Below are 22,082 nucleotides of genomic sequence, written 5' to 3' on the forward strand. Positions count from 1 at the left end.
GGGAGTAAGAACGATACTAGTGGCTCCGGACTGGCCAAGAAGGACTTGGTACCCGGAACTTCAGGAGATGCTCACGGAAGATCCGTGGCCTCTACCTCTAAGAAGGGATCTGCTTCAGCAAGGACCGTGTCTATTCCAAGACTTACCGCGGCTGCGTTTGACGGCATGGCGGTTGAACGCCGGATCCTAAGGGAAAAAGGCATTCCGGAGGAGGTCATCCCTACCCTGGTCAAAGCCAGGAAGGAGGTGACTGCACAACATTATCACCGCATTTGGAGAAAATATGTTGCATGGTGTGAGGGCAGGAAGGCCCCGACAGAGGAATTTCAACTGGGTCGATTCCTACATTTCCTGCAAACAGGATTATCTATGGGCCTCAAATTAGGGTCCATTAAGGTTCAAATTTCGGCCCTGTCGATTTTCTTCCAGAAAGAATTGGCTTCAGTTCCTGAAGTCCAGACTTTTGTAAAAGGAGTACTACATATACAGCCCCCGGTTGTGGCACCGTGGGATCTCAATGTAGTTTTGGATTTTCTCAAATCCCATTGGTTTGAGCCACTCAAATCGGTAGATTTGAAATATCTTACATGGAAAGTAACCATGCTACTGGCCCTGGCTTCAGCCAGGAGAGTGTCGGAATTGGCGGCTTTATCGTATAAAAGCCCATATCTGATTTTCCATTCGGACAGGGCAGAATTGAGGACGCGTCCTCATTTTCTGCCTAAGGTGGTATCAGCGTTTCACCTGAACCAGCCTATTGTGGTGCCTGCGGCTACTAGCGATTTGGAGGATTCCAAGTTGCTGGACGTTGTCAGAGCATTGAAAATATATATTTCAAGGACGGCTGGAGTCAGAAAATCTGATTCGCTGTTTATACTGTATACACCCAACAAGCTGGGTGCTCCTGCTTCTAAGCAGACGATTGCTCGTTGGATTTGTAGCACAATTCAACTGGCACATTCTGTGGCAGGCCTGCCACAGCCTAAATCTGTCAATGCCCACTCCACAAGGAAGGTGGGCTCATCTTGGGCGGCTGCCCGAGGGGTCTCGGCATTACAACTCTGCCGAGCAGCTACGTGGTCAGGGGAGAACACGTTTGTAAAATTCTACAAATTTGATACCCTGGCTAAGGAGGACCTGGAGTTCTCTCATTCGGTGCTGCAGAGTCATCCGCACTCTCCCGCCCGTTTGGGAGCTTTGGTATAATCCCCATGGTCCTGACGGAGTCCCCAGCATCCACTAGGACGTCAGAGAAAATAAGAATTTACTCACCGGTAATTCTATTTCTCGTAGTCCGTAGTGGATGCTGGGCGCCCATCCCAAGTGCGGATTGTCTGCAATACTTGTACATAGTTATTGTTACAAAAAAATCGGGTTGTTTATTGTTGTGAGCCACCTTTTCAGAGGCTCCTACGTTATCATACTGTTAACTGGGTTCAGATCACAAGTTGTACGGTGTGATTGGTGTGGCTGGTATGAGTCTTACCCGGGATTCAAAATCCTTCCTTATTGTGTACGCTCGTCCGGGCACAGTATCTTAACTGAGGCTTGGAGGAGGGTCATAGGGGGAGGAGCCAGTACACACCACCTAGTGGTCAAACTTTTAAATTTTGTGCCCTGTCTCCTGCGGAGCCGCTATTCCCCATGGTCCTGACGGAGTCCCCAGCATCCACTACGGACTACGAGAAATAGAATTACCGGTGAGTAAATTCTTATTTTTATGCAGTTTGTATCTTCTAAAAGAGAAGTGATCTAACTTTCTTGAATTCCTTCAGGTCGGACAACCTGTACCTATATATTTGTGGATGTTACAACTTGCTTTATATAAAGATGGCTACATTGGTAATCAATTATTGTTTTTAAAGCTGCACATAGCTGGGCTGCTTTCAACACTCCATCCAATATGACCCCCTCACACAGGATGACAAATTGACATAGAGTTACTTGGCGTTTAGGCTCAGGGGGTTACGCGAGGTTCAATTCATACAGTAGCCTGATGAGATCAGTCATGTTCCAGCGCCTTTTTTCACCATGGCGGAGTGATCCGTATGAAATCTTGATTGGGTTTTGGACCCGCACACTCCTATATTTGTCCGTCCTAATAGCTACATGCATGGGTATAATAAGCAATGATCTCTCTCCCCAGATTGTACTATTTAGTATGTGTGTGGGGTAAAATAATACTGCTATTATTGGTTAATTACTATTGCTAACGTCCATCTTATGCCCACAGATACCTTCCTCCTCTCCTATCAGGATTCCAAGCAGTAGACTGGTTCAACTGAAAAGGGTAGGAATTGGAGTTTAGAAAGGACTGTTTAGATCAAATTGTTAAGAATGCCAAGCAAAATTAATATTTGTCTGAATCCTAAAAATGATTCTAGTATGGCAAATTAATATTTGTTGCATATACTGTATATATAGTTTTCTTAGTGTAAAGTCCTTAAATCTTTGAAAAATACCTTACTGTAGAGTTCTCTAACATACTGTAGTGATATCTTTACTGAAACCAAATATGTAATTTGAAAATGTTTTCAGATTTAATGCACAAGTGCAAAACGGGTGGTCTTCAGTTTGCCAGCTGTCGGGATCCCGGGGCACAGTATACCGGCGCCGGAATCCCGACAGCTGGCATACCGACATCTTTTCTCCCACTTGGGGGTCCACGACCCCCCTGGAGTGAGAATAGATAGCGTAGCGCGCCACTGTGCCCGCAGCGTGGCGAGCGCAGTTGAGCATGCAAGGGGATCATTTGCGCTCGCCCAGCTGTCGGTATGCCGGCGGTTGGGATTCTGGCGCCGGTATGCTGGCCGCCGGGAGCCCGGCCGCCGGCATACTCTACTACACCCGTGAAAAACATTCCAGAAACAAAGCACACCTACTCTTAAGTTCACATGTAGAGTATTCTGATTTGATTAAATTGTGATATAAAAAAAAAAAAAAAAAAGTATAACGTCCTTATTTACCACTTGCCTTGTGTGATCGCATCTGATGTGACCAGTCAGAAACCCCCATTGGGCGGCTGCTAAAAGCTAATCTTCCAGCAGCCCCCAGTGTGTCCCGATTACCGCTGGCCACAGTGATCGGCTAGACCATCTGCACCCCGTCCTGCTGTCATCAGTGAAGTATTGTCGCTGTAGCTCTGTTTTTTATTTGTTTGTTTAAACTATAAACTATTTTTTTTTAAATGTCCACAAAAGTTAGTGATTTTTGAAGAAAAAAAGATAGATTGAATAGAGTTTAAATAGCTATATTTTTACCTAATTTAAATTTTTTTAAAAAATTTAAATGGGGGACTTTTTGGAAAAAATATTAGGCAGTTAAGTGGTTAATGGTGACAGAAGTATCGTTTTTTTTATTATTGGTCAATTAGGTGAAGAATGTGTATGTAACCTAATCTAAAATGATGCGACCGTGCCACGCAAGTGGTTAAGGGGGTTATTTAATTAATGCCAATTTCTCTAACGTCCTAGTGGATGCTGGGGACTCCGTAAGGACCATGGGGAATAGACGGGCTCCGCAGGAGACTGGGCACTCTAAGAAAGATTTAGTACTACTGGTGTGCACTGGCTCCTCCCTCTATGCCCCTCCTCCGATCCTCAGTTAGAATCTGTGCCCAGGTAGAGCTGGGTGCATTTTAGTGAGCTCTCCTGAGCTTGCTAATAAGAAAGTATTTTAGTTAGGTTTTTTATTTTCAGAGAGCTTCTGCTGGCAACAGACTCTCTGCTACGTGGGACTGAGGGGAAAGAAGCAAACCTACTAACTGCGGCTAGGTTGCGCTTCTTAGGCTATTGGACACCATTAGCTCCAGAGGGATCGAACACAGGAACCTAACCTTGGTCGTCCGTTCCCGGAGCCGCGCCGCCGTCCCCCTCGCAGAGCCAGAAGACAGAAGCCGGCGGGTTGAAGCAAGAAGACGTCAAAATCGGCGGCAGAAGACTCCTGTCTTTATATGAGGTAGCGCACAGCACTGCAGCTGTGCGCCATTGCGCCCACACTAACCCACACACTCCGGTCACTGTAGGGTGCAGGGCGCAGGGGGGGGGGGCTCCCTGGGCAGCAATTGATTACCTCCTGGCAAAAAGCAGCATATATACAGCTGGGCACTGTAATATGCATGAGCCCCCGCCATTAATTTTACACAAAATCGCGGGACAGAAGCCTGCCGCTGAGGGGGCGGGGCCTTCTTCCTCAGCACTCACCAGCGCCATTTTCTCTCCACAGCTCCGCTGAGAGGAAGCTCCCCAGGCTCTCCCCTGCAGAAGCACGATAGAGAGGGTGAAAAAGAGAGGGGGGGGGGCACATAAATTTGTCGTAAAAAAAATATATACAGCAGCTACTGGGTTAACACTAAGTTACTGTGTGATTCCTGGGTCATATAGCGCTGGGGTGTGTGCTGGCATACTCTCTCTCTCTGTCTCTCCAAAGGGCCTTGTGGGGGAACTGTCTTCAAATAGAGCATCCCCTGTGTGTGTCGGTTCGTGTGTGTCGACATGTCTGAGAAAAGGCTCCCCTAAGGAGGAGATGGAGCTAATATGTGTGTGAGAGGGTGTCTCCGTCGACAACGCCGACACCTGTTTGGATATGTGTAAGTGCTAAGGTGAATTTATTGCACAAAAGATTAGAGAACAGACAGGAAATCTACCCATGTCTGTCCCTATGTCGCAGAGACCTTCAGAGTCTCACAATGCTCACTATCCAAGATAATAAACACTGATATCGACACAGAGTTTGACTCCAGTGTCGACTACGATAATGCAAAGTTACAGCCAAAATGGCAGAAAAGTATTCAATATATGATTATTGTAATAAAAGATGATTTGCATATCACTGATGACTCATTTGTCCCTGACACAAGGGTACACATGTTTAAGGGGAAGAAAGCTGAGGTAAATTTCCCTCCTCTCATGAGGAAAAATAGCGGGAATCTCCAGACAAGAAACTGCAGCTTCCCACAAAGAATTCTCAGGCAGTATCCTTTCCCCACTAGGGCCAGGATGTGATGGGAATCTTCCCCTAGGGTGTCACGTTTGCCCAGAAGGTAGCCCTAGCTATTCTCAGGGATCCTGCAGATAGCGTGCACATTCTGGTACACTACTCAGACCGGCGATTGTGTCGGCATGGGTTTATAGCGCTGGGGCGGCGTGGACAGGTACCTTATCAGCAGAAATTGAGACCCTAGTATTATATATATATATATATATATATATATATATATATATATATATATATATATATATATATATATACACAGAGAGAGAGAGATATGTATATATTAAAGATGCTGTCTTAAGAGATATATATATATATATATTTCTCTATCGTCCTAAGTGGATGCTGGGGTTCCTGAAAGGACCATGGGGAATAGCGGCTCCGCAGGAGACAGGGCACAAAAAAGTAAAGCTTTACTAGGTCAGGTGGTGTGCACTGGCTCCTCCCCCTATGACCCTCCTCCAGACTCCAGTTAGATTTTGTGCCCGAACGAGAAGGGTGCAATCTAGGTGGCTCTCCTAAAGAGCTGCTTAGAGAAAGTTTAGTTTAGGTTTTTTTCTTTACAGTGAGTCCTGCTGGCAACAGGATCACTGCAACGTGGGACTTAGGGGGAAAGTAGTAAACTCACCTGCATGCAGAGTGGATTTGCTGCTTGGCTACTGGACACCATTAGCTCCAGAGGGATCGAACACAGGCCCAGCCGTGGAGTCCGGTCCCGGAGCCGCGCCGCCGACCCCCTTGCAGATGCTGAAGCGTGAAGAGGTCCGGAAACCGGCGGCTGAAGACTCCTCAGTCTTCATAAGGTAGCGCACAGCACTGCAGCTGTGCGCCATTTTCCTCTCAGCACACTTCACTGGGCAGTCACTGAGGGTGCAGAGCGCTGGGGGGGGGCGCTCTGAGAGGCAAATATAAACCTTATACAAGGCTAAAAATACCTCACATATAGCCCATAGGGGCTATATGGAGATATTTAACCCCTGCCTGACTGGAAAAATAGCGGGAGAAGAACCCGCCGAAAAAGGGGCGGGGCCTATCTCCTCAGCACACGGCGCCATTTTCTGTCACAGCTCCGCTGGTCAGAACGGCTCCCAGGTCTCTCCCCTGCACTGCACTACAGAAACAGGGTAAAACAGAGAGGGGGGGCACATTAATGGCTATATATATATATATTAAAGCAGCTATAAGGGAGCACTTAATATAAGGATATCCCTTGTATATATAGCGCTTTGTGGTGTGTGCTGGCAGACTCTCCCTCTGTCTCCCCAAAAGGGCTAGTGGGTCCTGTCTTCATTAGAGCATTCCCTGTGAGTTTGCGGTGTGTGTCGGTACGTGGTGTCGACATGTATGAGGACGATATTGGTGTGGAGGCGGAGCAATTGCCAAATATGCAGATGTCACCCCCCAGGGGGTCGACACCAGAATGGATGCCTTTATTTGTGGAATTACGTGATGGTTTATCTTCCCTTAAACAGTCAGTTGAGGACATGAGGCGGCCGGACAATCAATTAATGCCTGTCCAGGCGCCTCAAACACCGTCAGGGGCTGTAAAACGCCCTTTGCCTCAGTCGGTCGACACAGACCCAGACACGGGCACTGATTCCAGTGACGACGGTAGAAATTCAAACGTATTTTCCAGTAGGGCCACACGTTATATGATTTTGGCAATGAAGGAGACGTTACATTTAGCTGATACTACAGATACCGTAAAACAGGGTATTATGTATGGTGTGAAAAAACTACAAACAGTTTTTCCTGAATCAGAAGAATTAAATGACGTGTGTGATGAAGCGTGGGTTGCTCCTGATAAAAAGTTGATAATTTCAAAAAAATTATTGGCATTATACCCTTTCCCGCCAGAGGTTAGGGCGCGCTGGGAAACACCCCCTAAGGTGGACAAGGCGCTCACACGCTTATCCAAACAAGTGGCGTTACCCTCTCCTGAGACGGCCGCACTTAAGGATCCATCAGATAGAAAGATGGAAGTTATTCAAAAGAATATATACACACATGCAGGTGTTATACTACGACCAGCTATAGCAACTGCCTGGATGTGCAGTGCTGGAGTAGTTTGGTCAGAATCCCTGATTGAAAATATTGATACCCTAGATAGGGACAATGTTTTACTGTCGTTAGAACAAATAAAGGATGCATTTATCTATATGCGTGATGCACAGAGGGATATTTGCACACTGGCATCTCGGGTGAGTGCTATGTCCATTTCAGCCAGAAGAGCCTTATGGACACGACAGTGGACAGGCGATGCGGATTCAAAACGTCACATGGAGGTTTTGCCGTATAAAGGGGAGGAGTTATTTGGAGTTGGTCTATCAGACTTGGTGGCCACGGCTACTGCCGGGAAATCCACTTTTTTACCTCAAGTCACTCCCCAACAGAGAAAGGCACCGACCTTTCAACCGCAGCCTTTTCGCTCCTACAAAAATAAGAGAGCAAAGGGCTTGTCGTACCTGCCACGAGGCAGAGGAAGAGGGAAGAGACACCAACAGGCAGCTCCTTCCCAGGAACAGAAGCCCTCCCCGGCTCCTGCAAAAACCTCAGCATGACGCTGGGGCCTCTCAAGCGGACTCGGGGACAGTGGGGGGCCGTCTCAAAAATTACAGCGCGCAGTGGGCTCACTCGCAGGTAGACCCCTGGATCCTGCAGATAATATCTCAGGGGTACAGGTTGGAATTAGAGACGGATCCTCCTCATCGTTTCCTGAAGTCTGCCTTACCAACCGTCTCTTCCGAAAGGGAGAGGGTGTTGGAAGCCATTCACAAGCTGTACGCTCAGCAGGTGATAGTCAAAGTACCCCTATTACAACAAGGAAAGGGGTATTATTCCACTCTATTTGTGGTACCGAAGCCGGATGGCTCGGTAAGGCCTATTCTAAATCTGAAGTCCTTGAACCTCTACATAAAAAAGTTCAAGTTCAAGATGGAGTCACTCAGAGCAGTGATAGCGAACCTGGAAGAAGGGGACTTTATGGTATCCTTGGACATCAAGGATGCGTATCTACACGTTCCGATTTACCCCGCACACCAGGGGTACCTCAGGTTCATTGTTCAAAACTGTCACTATCAGTTTCAGACGCTGCCGTTCGGATTGTCCACGGCGCCTCGGGTCTTTACCAAGGTAATGGCCGAGATGATGATTCTTCTTCGAAGAAAAGGCGTATTAGTTATCCCATACTTGGACGATCTCCTAATAAGGGCAAGGTCCAGAGAACAGCTGGAGACAGCTTTAGCACTATCTCAAGAGGTGCTAAGACAACACGGGTGGATTCTGAATATTCCAAAATCCCATTTAATCCCGACAACTCGTCTGCTGTTCCTAGGAATGATTCTGGACACGGTTCAGAAAAAGGTTTTCCTTCCAGAGGAAAAAGCCAAGGAGTTATCCGATCTGGTCAGGAACCTCCTAAAACCAGGAAAAGTGTCAGTACATCAATGCACAAGAGTCCTGGGAAAAATGGTGGCTTCTTACGAAGCAATTCCATTCGGCAGATTCCATGCAAGAATATTCCAAAGGGATCTGTTGGACAAATGGTCAGGGTCGCATCTGCAGATGCACCTGCGAATAACCCTGTCACCAAAGACAAGGGTGTCACTTCTGTGGTGGTTGCAGAAGGCTCACCTATTAGAAGGCCGCAGATTCGGCATTCAGGATTGGATCCTGGTGACCACGGACGCCAGCCTGAGAGGCTGGGGAGCAGTCACACAAGGAAGAAACTTCCAGGGAGTATGGACGAGTCTGGAAAAGTCTCTTCACATAAACATTCTGGAACTAAGAGCAATCTACAATGCTCTAAGCCAGGCGGAACTTCTCCTGCAAGGAAAGCCGGTGTTGATTCAGTCGGACAACATCACGGCGGTCGCCCATGTAAACAGGCAGGGCGGCACAAGAAGCAGGAGTGCAATGGCAGAAGCTGCCAAGATTCTTCGCTGGGCGGAGAATCACGTGATAGCACTGTCAGCAGTGTTCATCCCGGGCGTGGACAACTGGGAAGCAGACTTCCTCAGCAGACACGATCTTCATCCGGGAGAGTGGGGTCTACATCCAGAAGTCTTCAACATGTTAATAGACCGTTGGGAAAGACCAATTGTAGACATGATGGCGTCTCGCCTCAACAAGAAACTGGACAAATATTGCGCCAGGTCAAGAGATCCACAGGCAATAGCTGTGGACGCACTGGTAACTCTTTGGGTGTACCAGTCAGTGTATGTGTTTCCTCCTCTGCCGCTCATACCAAAGGTATTGAAGATCATACGGCAAAGAAGAGTAAGAACAATACTAGTGGTTCCGGATTGGCCGAGAAGGACTTGGTATCCGGAACTTCAAGAGATGCTCACGGACGAACCGTGGCCTCTACCTCTGAGAAGGGACCTGCTACAGCAGGGTCCCTGTCTTTTTCAAGACTTACCGCGGCTGCGTTTGACGGCATGGCGGTTGAACGCCAGATCCTAAAAGGGAAAGGCATTCCAGAAGAAGTCATTCCTACCTTGATTAAGGCACGGAAGGAAGTCACCGTGAAACATTATCACCGCATTTGGCGAAAATATGTAGCGTGGTGCGAGGATCGGAGTGTTCCGACGGAGGAATTCCAACTGGGTCGTTTCCTACATTTCCTGCAATCAGGATTATCTATGGGTCTCAAATTGGGATCCATTAAGGTTCAAATTTCGGCCCTGTCAATATTCTTCCAAAAAGAATTGGCCTCTGTCCCTGAGGTCCAGACTTTTGTCAAGGGAGTACTGCATATACAGCCTCCTGTGGTGCCTCCGGTGGCACCGTGGGATCTAAATGTAGTTTTAGATTTCCTCAAATCCCATTGGTTTGAACCATTGAAAAAGGTGGATTTGAAATATCTCACATTGAAAGTGACTATGTTACTAGCCCTGGCCTCTGCCAGGAGAGTATCTGAATTGGCGGCTTTATCTTATAAAAGTCCTTATCTAATCTTCCATTCGGATAGGGCAGAACTGCGGACTCGTCCGCATTTTCTCCCTAAAGTGGTATCAGCATTTCATCTGAACCAACCTATTGTGGTGCCTGCGGCCACTAGCGACTTGGAGGACTCCAAGTTGTTGGACGTTGTCAGAGCCTTAAAAATATACATTTCAAGGACGGCTGGAGTCAGAAAATCTGACTCGCTGTTTATATTGTATGCACCCAACAAGTTGGGCGCACCTGCTTCTAAGCAGTCGATTGCTCGTTGGATTTGTAACACAATTCAACTTGCACATTCTGTGGCAGGCCTGCCACAGCCTAAAACTGTAAAAGCCCACTCCACAAGGAAGGTGGGCTCATCTTGGGCGGCTGCCCGAGGGGTCTCGGCATTACAACTCTGCCGAGCAGCTACGTGGTCGGGGGAGAACACGTTTGTAAAATTTTACAAATTTGATACCCTGGCAAAGGAGGACCTGGAGTTCTCTCATTCGGTGCTGCAGAGTCATCCGCACTCTCCCGCCCGTTTGGGAGCTTTGGTATAATCCCCATGGTCCTTTCAGGAACCCCAGCATCCACTTAGGACGATAGAGAAAATAAGAATTTACTTACCGATAATTCTATTTCTCGGAGTCCGTAGTGGATGCTGGGCGCCCATCCCAAGTGCGGATTATCTGCAATACTTGTACATAGTTATTGTTAACTAATTCGGGTTATTGTTAAGGAGCCATCTTTAAGAGGCCCTTTCTGTTATCATACTGTTAACTGGGTTTAGATCACAAGTTGTACGGTGTGATTGGTGTGGCTGGTATGAGTCTTACCCGGGATTCAAAATGCCTCCCTTATTGTGTATGCTCGTCCGGGCACAGTACCTAACTGGAGTCTGGAGGAGGGTCATAGGGGGAGGAGCCAGTGCACACCACCTGACCTAGTAAAGCTTTACTTTTTTGTGCCCTGTCTCCTGCGGAGCCGCTATTCCCCATGGTCCTTTCAGGAACCCCAGCATCCACTACGGACTCCGAGAAATAGAATTATCGGTAAGTAAATTCTATATATATATATATATATATATATATATATATATATATATATATATATATATATATATATATATATATATATAAAAAATCAAACATGCCCAAAGAGACATGAGTATACTGGGTCCTAGAGTCAAAGCTATGTCGATTTCTGCTTGACGTGTCCTGTAGAATATGCAATGGACAGATGATGCCAACTTAAGTGGCATATGGAAGGCTGAGGATTGTGTGGAGAAGGGTTCTCGGACCTGGTCTCCACGGCTATAGCTGGTAATTCTGATATTTTGCCTTATATTCCTGCACAGCCTAGGAAAGCACGTCATTATCAAATGCAACTTTTCGAACAAAGAAACAAGAAAGTCCGAGGTGCGTCCTTTCTTGCCAGAGGAAAGAAGCTGCACAACACAGCTAGTTCCCAGGAACAGAAGTCCTCCCCGGCCTCTATGAAAATCCACCGCATGTCGCTGGGGCTCCACAGACGGAGCTAGGCCCGGTGGGGGCACGCTTTCGTAAGTTCTGCAACAAGTGGGTTCACTCCCTGTTAGATCCCTGGGCAATAGATATTGTGTCTCAGGGATACAAGCTGGACTTTGAGAAGAGGCCTCCTCACTGACGGCCCTGCCAGCTTCCCCCCACGAGAGGGAAACAGGGTTAACTGCAATTCACAAATTGTATCTTCAACAGGTGGTGGTCAAGGTTCCCCTCCTTCGACAAGGAGGGGGTTATTATTCGACCATGTGGTAGTCCCGAAACCAGACGGTTCGGTCAGACCCATATTGAATTTAAAATCCCTGAACATATACCTGAAAAGGTTCAAGTTCAAGATGGAATCGCTAAGAGCGGTCGTTACAAACCTGAAAGGGGGAGATTTTATAGTGACTCGGGACATAAAGTAGGCATACCTTCATGTCCCCATTTATCCACCTCATCAGGCGTACCTCAGAATTGCGGTACGGGATTGTCATTACCAATTTCAGAGGAAATGTTGGTGCTCCTGCGGAAGCAAGGTGTCACTATTATCACGTACTTGGACGATCTCCTCATAAAAGCGAGATCAAGAGAGCAGTGGCTGAACAGCATATCACTTTCTCTGGAAGTGTAACGGCAACACGGCTGGATTCTATATATTCCAAAGTCGCAGTTGGTTCCTACAGCTCATCTGCCTCTCCTAGGCATTATCCTAGACACAGACCAGAAAAGGGTTTATCTCCCGATAGAGAGAGCTCAGGAGCTCGTGACACTGGTCAGGAATCTATTAAAACCAAAACAGGTGTCAGTGCATCACTGCACTCGAGTCCTGGGAAGGATGGTGGCATCATACGAGGCCATTCCTTTCGGCAGGTTCCATGAGAGGACCTTCTAATGGGACTTACTGGATAAAGTGGTCCGGATCACATCTTTAGATGCATCGGTTAATCACCCTATCCCCCGGGGCCAGGGTGTCTCTCCTGTGGTGGCTGCAGAGTACTCACCTTCTCGAGGGCCGCAGGTTCGGCATTCAGGACTGGGTCCTGGTGACCACGGATGCAAGCCTCCGAGGGTGGGGGGCAGTCACTCGGGGAAAAAGTTTCCAAGGGCTGTGGTCAAGTCAGGAGACTTGCCTTCACATCAATATCCTGGAACTAAGGGCCATATACAACGCCCTAAGTCAAGCGGAGACCCTGCTTCGCAACCAATCGGTGCTGATTCAATTAGACAACATCACCGCAGTGGCTCATGTAAACCGCCAAGGCGGCACAAGGAGCAGGGTGGCGATGGCGGAAGCCACCAGAATTCTTCGATGGGCGGAGAATCACGTACGAGCACTGTCAGCAGTGTTCATTCCAGGAGTGGACAACTGGGAAGCAGACTTCCTCAGCAGGCACGACCTCCACCCGCGAGAGGGGGGACTTCATCAATAAGTCTTCGTGCAGATTGTAGGTCGGTGCGAACTGCCACAGGTGGACATGATGGCATCCCGCCTCAACAAAAAGCTACAGAGGTATTGCGCCAGGTCAAGAGACTCTCAGGCGATAGCTGTAGACGCACTGGTGACACCGTGGATGTTCCAGTCGGTTTATGTGTTTCCTCCTCTTCCTCTCTTACCCAAGGTGCTGAGAATCATAAGGAAAAGAGGAGTGAGAACAATACTCATTGTTCCGGATTGGCCAAGAAGGACTTGGTATCCAGAGCTGCAAGAAATGCTCACAGAGGACCCATGGCCTCTGCCTCTAGGGCAGGATCTGTTGCAGCAGGGACCTTGTCTGTTCCAAGACTTACCGCAGCTGCGTTTGACGGCATGGCGGTCGAACGCCGGATCCTAGTAAAAAAAAAAAAAAAAAGGGATTCCGGATGAGGTTATTCCTACGCTGATAAAGGCTAGGAAGGACGTGACGGCTAAACATTATCACCGTATACGGCGAAAATATTTTGCTTGGTGTGAGGCCAGGAATGCCTCTACAGAGGAATTCCAGCTGGGCCGTTTCCTTCACTTCCTACAGTCGGGAGTGACTTTGGGCCTAAAATTGGGGTCCATTAAGGTCCAGATTTCGGCCCTATCCATTTTCTTTAAAAAAAAAAAAAAAAATTGGCTTCTCTACCTGAAGTTCAGACGTTTGTAAAGGGAGTGCTGCATATTCAGCCCCCTTTTGTGCCACCAGTGGCACCTTGGGATCTTAACGTGGTGTTGAGTTTCCTGAAATCTCACTGGTTTGAGCCACTTAAGACCGTGGAGTTAAAATATCTCACGTGGAAAGTGGTCATGCTATTGGCCTTAGCTTCGGCTAGGCGTGTGTCAGAATTGGCGGCTTTGTCATGTAAAAGCCCCTATCTGGTTTTCCATATGGACAGGCCAGAATTACGGACTCGTCCGCGATTTCTGCCAAAGGTGGTGTCATCTTTTAATTTGAACCAACCTATTGTGGTGCCTGCGGCTACTCGTGACTTGGAGGATTCCAAGTTACTAGATGTAGTCGGAGCTTTGAAGATTTGTGTAGCCAGAACGGCTGGAGTCAGGAAAACTGACTCGCTGTTTATCCTGTATGCATCCAACAAGCTGGGTGCTCCTGCTTCAAAGCAGACTATTGCTCGCTGGATCTGTAACACGATTCAGCAGGCTCATTCTGCGGCTGGCTTGCCGCCTCCAAAATCAGTAAAAGCCCATTCCACAAGGAAGGTGGGCTCTTCTTGGGCAGCTGCCCGAGGGGTCTCGGCATTACAGCTTTGCCGAGCAGCTACTTGGTCGGGTTCAAACACTTTTGCATCCACTAGGACGTTAGAGAAAATAAGATTTTACTCACCGGTAAATCTATTTCTCGTAGTCCGTAGTGGATGCTGGGCGCCCGTCCCAAGTGCGGACTTCTTCTGCAATACTTGTATATAGTTATTGCTTAAATAAGGGTTATGTTATGATTGCATCAGGTTTGTCTGATGCTCTGTTGTTGTTCATACTGTTGACTGGGTATGTTATCACAAATTATACGGTGTGATTGGTGTGGTTGGTATGAGTCTTACCCTGGATTCCAAAATCCTTTCCTTGTAATGTCAGCTCTTCCGGGCACAGTTTCTTTAACTGAGGTCTGGAGGAGGGGCATAGAGGGAGGAACCAGTGCACACCAGTAGTACTAAATCTTTCTTAGAGTGCCCAGTCTCCTGCGGAGCCCGTCTATTCCCCATGGTCCTTACGGAGTCCCCAGCATCCACTACGGACTACGAGAAATAGATTTACCGGTGAGTAAAATCTTTTTTTTTTTTCAGCTAGATGAAAAAACGCCACTAATTCGACCCACCGTATTCATTTGTGGGCGTTTTCACCCGTTTTTGGTTACAATTTCGCCCATGCCATTTCACTTTTTTTTTTGGTCGAATTGGCATGGGCAAAAATGTACCCGAAAACCATCGGAATCCCCCTGTAAATTCGGCAAAACACGTGGATCGACAGTGGATTCGCCAGTCTATGTGTTTTTTGAAAGTTGAAAAAACGGCACTGTAATTGAATAGTGCGAATCCAAATTTGCACTAAAAACGGCAAAAGGGACGTTTTTTTTCGACTTGTCGAAAAAATCGGCATTAATTGAATACCCCCTTTAGTTGCTTTAAAATGTATAACCTCACGCCTCTCCTGCTGCATTGTCTTTGCATGTGGCATATGTATGCAATGAGGGTGTAATGTAATGTAAAAAAAACATTGCTCCTGGCACATTTTGTTTTTTTTATAGAAACTCTTTAATTACCTTTTCTATTGTCTTTGTGTTTACTTTCTGTAGGCCACTCACTTTTTGTTTTAATTTCTACAAGGGTAGGGGAGAAAATATCTCATTGTGTTTTGTTTTGTATTTATCTCTACAGTATATGAGACATGTTATCTGCATACTTACATTTTAAGTCTAATTTGTATGTCATGTAAATCTTTCCCTAAAGGCCTTGCGTTCCAGCCATGTTAGCAGATACTGATGCCTTATATGACGGTGTTTTCTAACTCCTCATCCTCATTTATGTTTTTACAGGAGGAAGGAGTGGACTTGATAGATCGTGAAACCGCACGTGAGCGGTGAGTGTCTTCCGTATGTTTGTGTCCCTCACCGCCCTTGAATGATGATATACTGGATTTATACGTTTGACTCTTCTGTGTGTTCATTTTCTAGAAATATAGCATAGAAAAATATTTAAAGGTAGTTATAAATCTTATAGGAGCTGTAGTAGCATCCATGGGATGATAAAATAATAATGGCTAGTGCAATTATTCCAAATTATTGAAGGCTGGGAAATAGTTTGTATGTCATTTGGTTCACCTAAGCACCTTGAGTCCTGTTGGAGAAAGCGCGCTATATAAATAAAATTATTATTACTACCTATGTTTAAATGTTTATTAGTGTTTCTACTTAGTGTTTTTTTTTACTTGCGTTTTGTGATTTATTTAGAGAGATCCAGGCTGCTATGCAGATGAGCCTGTCCTGGGAAGAGAACTTTAGCCTGGTAAGATACTAATTATTTTGAATATGTAAAAAATTCTATATATCAGTAACTAGTTTTCATAGTAAACTGCCCATTGGATTGCAGTCATTTAATAAAATTGCAGTATTTTAGCTTCATTCTGAAACTCCCTGGCAGACCTGTGGGGATAAATATAACCTAGTCACAGCTAATGTTTATGTGCATCATTCAGCTGTTCCTTATAGCAGGAGTGGCCAAAGCCAACACTAGACCGATCGATTGCCTTGTAAGTCTAGCAGCAGCCAATAATAATCTGGCGTAGCAGCCAATAGGAATCAGCCTAAGTCGCTGCTGGCTGACGCAACGCTGTCATGTGTATCCATATCATAGTAGAACATTGTCCTTTGTTTGTTTTTTTTCTCGGTGGGAGGAGATTAGGTGAAGCATTGTTCAAAAGTAATTAATGTTTCACGCTGATGTCCTTTTTACAAGAAAATACACTATTTGGGGAATTGATCAGGACTAAGTGATGTGCAGTTGCAATGTGTGGCCGAGTGTATGCTTCAGATTTACATCGGTCAAACTCTGTGCCCCATGAGCTCTACACATCACTAAACAGTTCTCATTATTGAATCAAGCTGCATGAATGATAGGAAATATCTTGATTATTGTTAAAGACTAAAGGGGGGTATAGACGGAGAGGGGTGGTATTCATGTGACCGCCGGTCAGCTGACCGACAGTCACATGACCTCCTCCACGAGCCCGACGGCTCACTTTCCCGGTGGTCGGCATGCCGACCAACAGGGACTATTTCCACTCGTGGGTGTCCACTCGCCCCTCCCCGCCAGGATCCCGGCGTCGGTATGCTGCCGGGATCCCGGCGTCGGTAAGCTGACCGGCGGTCAGGAGACCGCCGGTCAGCCATACTACACCCACGGAGAGATCTGTGCTTAATTTCTAAGCAATCTGACTAGATTGCTTAGAAATGAAGCAAGGATCTGTCCGTGTGTATGCCCCATAGCGATGCGTGGCCCCGCGCGTCGCTATCGCCGGTACTAGATTGACAATTTAGTCAGTTAGCTCATTTCACCGATGGGTGAAATGAGCGTCCCCGCCCCCTCTTGCTCAGCACACTTTGCGCTGTGTGCTGAGCGGGGGAGAGATGTGTGCTGAGCGTTCTGTGCTAGATCGCTCAGCACAAATCTCTAGGAGAAATCTCCCTGTGTGTTCGGCCCTTAAGGGAGATGTACTAAGCAGTGATAAAAGTGGAGAAGCTGTCCATGGCAACCAATCAGCTGCTTTGCATACTTTTATAGTATGCAAATTATAAATATTACGTCAATGCTGATTGGTTGGTATGGGCATCTCCTCCACTGGCTCATTTCGCCACTGTTTTCACTGCTTAGTACATCTCCCCCTGAAGCCTTGCCTTTTTCTATTTTCTGTTTTCATTGTGTCTCTTTGTTTTACAGAGTGATAATGATTTTGACAAATCGGAGAAATCGTCTTCACCAAAACGTATTGATTTTGCCCCAGTGTCGCCAGCTCCCTCACCTACCAGAGGAATAGGGAAGGTAAACTATATATAGGAGTTCTAGCCCTGTGATAAAACCTCCCATTTTTCCACCTTTCTACTCCTTTAGTCTTTGCAGATACATCTCTTGTTATGCAGGCTTGTCATTGGCAGCCTGATGTCATGTGGTTTTTAGCGGAGTTAGGGGGACATTTACTAAGCAGTGATAAGAGCAGAGAAGTGAGCTAGTGGAGAAGTTGCCCATGGCAACCAATCAGCACTGAAGTAACATCTATAATTTGCATACTATAAAATTATGCAGAGCTGCTGATTGGTTGATGGGGCAACTTCTCCGCTGGCTCACTTCTCTGCTCTTATTACTGCTTCGTAAATGTCCCCCTAAATCTTGACACACTGTTGTGCATGTTGGGACCTTATCAGTGTGTTCCTTTATCTTCCTAGAGTACCCCCCTTTGAATATGGAATATAATTATGAGGCTGGTGCCATGGCTTCCAGACTTTAAGTGCAGGCTAAGTAGTGGCGTAGTACTCCTAGAGCAGTGGTCTCCAACCTTAATTGGGGTGTGAGCTACTCGAGAAAAATTAAATCTCCTGAGGAGCTACCAAAGTTTTTGAAAAAAAAATGCTGTACTTAAATGGTTGCTGGCGCTCTCTCAGTGTTAAGACTGGACTCGTGGCCAGTGGCGTAGCTATGAATTTTGCACTCTTCTGCAAAAAACAGTTTCTGGCACCCCTCCCATTGCTATATTAAAAGTAAAGAATTAGCAGCGCGCACGCTCCAAAAAGAGGGTGTGTCCTCACTGCAAGGGCCATGTTATTGCAGGAAATTACTACCTTATACCGCAGTTTTGCAACCTGCTTGCCCAGACATTGACCACCACAAGGAAAAAAAACCTAAATCATGCCCCTAATGTTATTTGTTGTTTTTTCTCCTTATAGTAATGCCTCTTACACATTATGCCACACACCGTAATGCCCGTTACACATTATGCCACACACAGCAGTGCCGCTGGCACATTATTTCACAAACCGCAATGCCCCTGACACATTATTTCACACACCGCTATGCCCCTGACACATTATTCCACACACCGCAATGCCCCTGACACATTATTCTACACCCCGTAATGCCCGTGATACATTATGCCACACACCACAATGCCCGTGATACATTATGCCACACACTGTAATGCCTGACACATTATGCCATCTACTGCAATGCCTGTGATACATTATGCCACACACCGTAATACCCATTACACATTATGCCCGACAGTAAGGCTTCTAATTCATTTTAAATTACCTGCTCGTTGTCAGGGATCTTGTGCTCATTGCCAGGGGTTTCATGCACACAGAAGTCTTGTAATATCACTGCTGAGACTAACCCAGACTAAATGCTGCTATCACGCCCGTTTGGAGGGTCCGTATAGCGTTGGGTGCGGGCTCCGTCACACTCCATGCAGCTGCTCAGGGGCAAAGATGGAGGTATTGGCGCCATCAGCTCTCCCGCGCACAGCCGCACCTATTTAGAGCCAACACAAACTGTAAAGTTACATTGTGCTCCAATATGCTCCATCAGTAATATACGCCTGCATTGTGCTGATTTATTGCTGCTATCACCATACCTAGTTAGAGCCAAATAAACTGACAGTCAAATTATGCTCCAATATGCTCCATCAGTATACACATGCATTGTGCTGATTTTTGCAGCCATCACCTCACTTTAAGTGTGGTGATGGCTGCAAAAATCATCACAATGCATGTGTATACTGATGGAGCATATTGGAGCATAATTTGACTGTCCGTTTATTTGGTGTGGTGATAGCAGCAATAATCGGCACAATGCAGATGTATATTACTGATGGAGCATAATGAGGTTGTGGCACGGCCACATTATGCTTCATCGGTAATATACATGTACATTTGTGCTGATTATTGCGGCTGTCACCTCATACACACATCACACAGAAGCCATGTATTATCACAGGGGACTAACCCAGAGTAAATGGGTGGGGTGCGGGCTCCGTGCGGCTGCTCAGGGGTGGAGGAGGTACTGTAATGGCGCCGTCAGCTCTCCAGTGTTTGGCCGTGCAAAGCCACGCATGCGCACACTCCTCGAGTCCTCTTCCATGTTAATATGCCGGGCGAGCTACGCTGATTATAGCGGCGAGCTACATGACGGGTTGGCGACCGCTGTCCTAGAGTAATACTAAAAATACTGGGTTCCTATTCATTTCTGCATTGCGCATTCTTCACAACTACAAAGCACCAAGTCTGTTCCATAGGACACCTCTCAGGAGATATTTGAGGAGATGGGAATTGTGACCGTCTTATATGGTAATTTTTGTACAGCACATATCATCTCTTATGTTTCTCCTTGCCACCCACAGCAGTGCTTTTCACCATCTCTACAGATGTTTGTCAGTAGTAATGGCTTGCCTCCAAGTCCTATCCCAAGCCCTACACGGCGCTTCACTACGTAAGTATAATAGATTTGCTTGGTGAAACAGTACAGGGAGATGTGGATTTCGTTAATGTGAATTTCTACCCCTTGTAAGGAGTAATAGCTTGGTGGAGTTGGGCTTAAAAGGCATCTCCACTATATCTTTCCTTTTTTACAGAGGCGAGCATGGTAACCAAACACAGGCTGAGATGTTGGACAAGAGGGATCACAATGGGTGTAGTACGTTGTCAACATGTTGACAATGGGCCTAATTCAGATCCGATCATTGCAACGATCGCAGTCTGAAGCCCTTTGCCTAGTGCACACGCCCAGCGGACGTACTGCGCTTGCGCATCCAGTGAGATTCAAAAGCATGTCACTGGTGCGATCGCCTCTACCTGATTGACAGGCAGAGCCGGTCGCGACGCAGGTGTGTACGGACCGTTGCGGTGGCAGGCCGCGGCAGCTGCGTGACGTCACTGTGCTGGACGTCCCCCTGCATGTCAGAGAAACTGATCGTAGATGTGCTAAATTTAGCACATCTACGATCAGGTCTGAATCACCCCCAATGTCTTTTTGTGTCCAATGCGCTTTATTACTATATCACCCTCTCTGGTGTTGCCTGTTTCACTGCGTACCTTCTCCAGCGGCTTGTGCCAAGGTGCCTTCAGACTTCTATTGCGCATGCTGAATATTTCTGTATGAAAATCTGCAGTACGTGTTGCCCGCCACAATCAATGAGGTTTGATTGTGTGAATCCAGCTTAGGTTCGGTTGCCATGCATGGTAAGGGATGTGGTTGTTTGTTTGTTTGTTTGTTTATTTATTTATTTTAAATCTCTCTGTATCTCAAGTTATGTTAATTAGTCCCTCCCGTACTTCCGTAGCCTCCTCTTGCAGAACCTTTTGTCTTCCTTTTTTTATTTGTAGAGATGTAGGGGTATATTCAATTAAAGTTGGATCCATTCCGACATGTATTTCTCGGAATGGATCCGACAACCCCTATTCAATCCCATCTAAAATTCGACTTTTTCAAGTCAAATTTAGATGGGACCCTGAAGAGGAGAGGGGGGGGCGAGCCACGGGGGGAGCAGCAGGATGTCACTCAACCGTCCGACCTCACGGCAGCTTCCACCCGGCTCCAGCAGCGTGCTGGAGCCGGGTGGAAGCTGCCGTGAGGTCGGGCGGGTGAGTGACATCCAGCTGCAGCGCTACTGTAGCGCTGATCTCCCTGTATGCCTGCCGGCTGTCCCTGCGGCTCACCCCCCCCCCCCCCCCCCCTCGCCTCCTCCAGGTCCGCATCTTAGTCCGACATCATTTTGATGTCGGACGGAGATGGTCGAAAAGGGGGCCAAAACTGTCAGATTTGGGCCCGTTTTCGACATTAACACGTGGATCGGCAGCTATTCCGCTGATCCACGTGCTTTTCGACAAGTCAGATTTATTGACTTGTCGAAAAATGTTGCAAAATATTGAATATGTCGAATCAGGATTCGACCAAAAAAGTCGAAAACTGCTGTTTTTTCTACAGACGGCAGTTTTCAACTTCAATTGAATATACCCTGTAATTCCTTATGATTAGGGCCCCCAAAACTACTTTCAGAAATCTTTATCACCCTCTATAAAACACTGTTATCCACATATCTAACCTGCAGAGCTTACAATTTAGCCAGTTTTATAGTAGCACTGTTAATTTCACTGAACTGTCTGTGTATTGTAGGATCCTTTCAGGTGTATAACTTCCATATTACATAGAATTTGTGTCGCTTGTCTAGGTGGCACCATTTTGGCAGCCATTGTGTTAGCAGAGGCAATACTCATGTTATGCATAAGTGATGTAATATACTGCATTCCATAGAATATTATTTCCACCAATAACAATTCCTGCCACCATATCAGTAATACATACTTTCTTAGGACAAGTTATTACAATTACTGTGAAAGTTTGGAATGATGACATCCTACTATTTACATTAGTACAAAGATTTAAATATCACTGGTAAACCGTCAGTGATCACCTCACTGTTGTAGTCTGTTGTTCCGCTTCTCATGGGTTATAAAATGTAACATTCTGTATCATGTATTTTTCTCAAGATGCTTCTATAAATTCTCCCGTCATATGTTCTGAATTGTAATCGGGCCGTCCTCCACTTTAGTTATGAATGAGTCCGGCAAAGTAACCAATTTACTATTTTTCGTAGTTGCTACTAATTTATGTATA

The 22,082-nt window shown here is 46.5% G+C and overlaps 1 protein-coding gene across 2 annotated transcripts in view; it reads left to right on the top strand.

Annotated features, from left to right (window-relative positions):
* PABIR2 (PABIR family member 2) overlaps positions 1-22,082 on the top strand; it is a 48,662-nt gene that overhangs the window by 7,039 nt on the left and 19,541 nt on the right. For both annotated transcript variants that reach the window (XM_063937469.1, XM_063937468.1), the window contains exons 3-7: positions 2,234-2,290; positions 15,458-15,501; positions 15,872-15,926; positions 17,358-17,459; positions 19,810-19,898. In XM_063937469.1, coding sequence (XP_063793539.1) covers positions 2,234-2,290; positions 15,458-15,501; positions 15,872-15,926; positions 17,358-17,459; positions 19,810-19,898 — 347 coding nt within the window. The remainder of the gene's footprint in view (positions 1-2,233; positions 2,291-15,457; positions 15,502-15,871; positions 15,927-17,357; positions 17,460-19,809; positions 19,899-22,082) is intronic.

Source organism: Pseudophryne corroboree, chromosome 8 (genome assembly GCF_028390025.1).
Source record: "Pseudophryne corroboree isolate aPseCor3 chromosome 8, aPseCor3.hap2, whole genome shotgun sequence".
Classification (NCBI taxonomy): Eukaryota; Metazoa; Chordata; class Amphibia; order Anura; family Myobatrachidae; genus Pseudophryne; species Pseudophryne corroboree.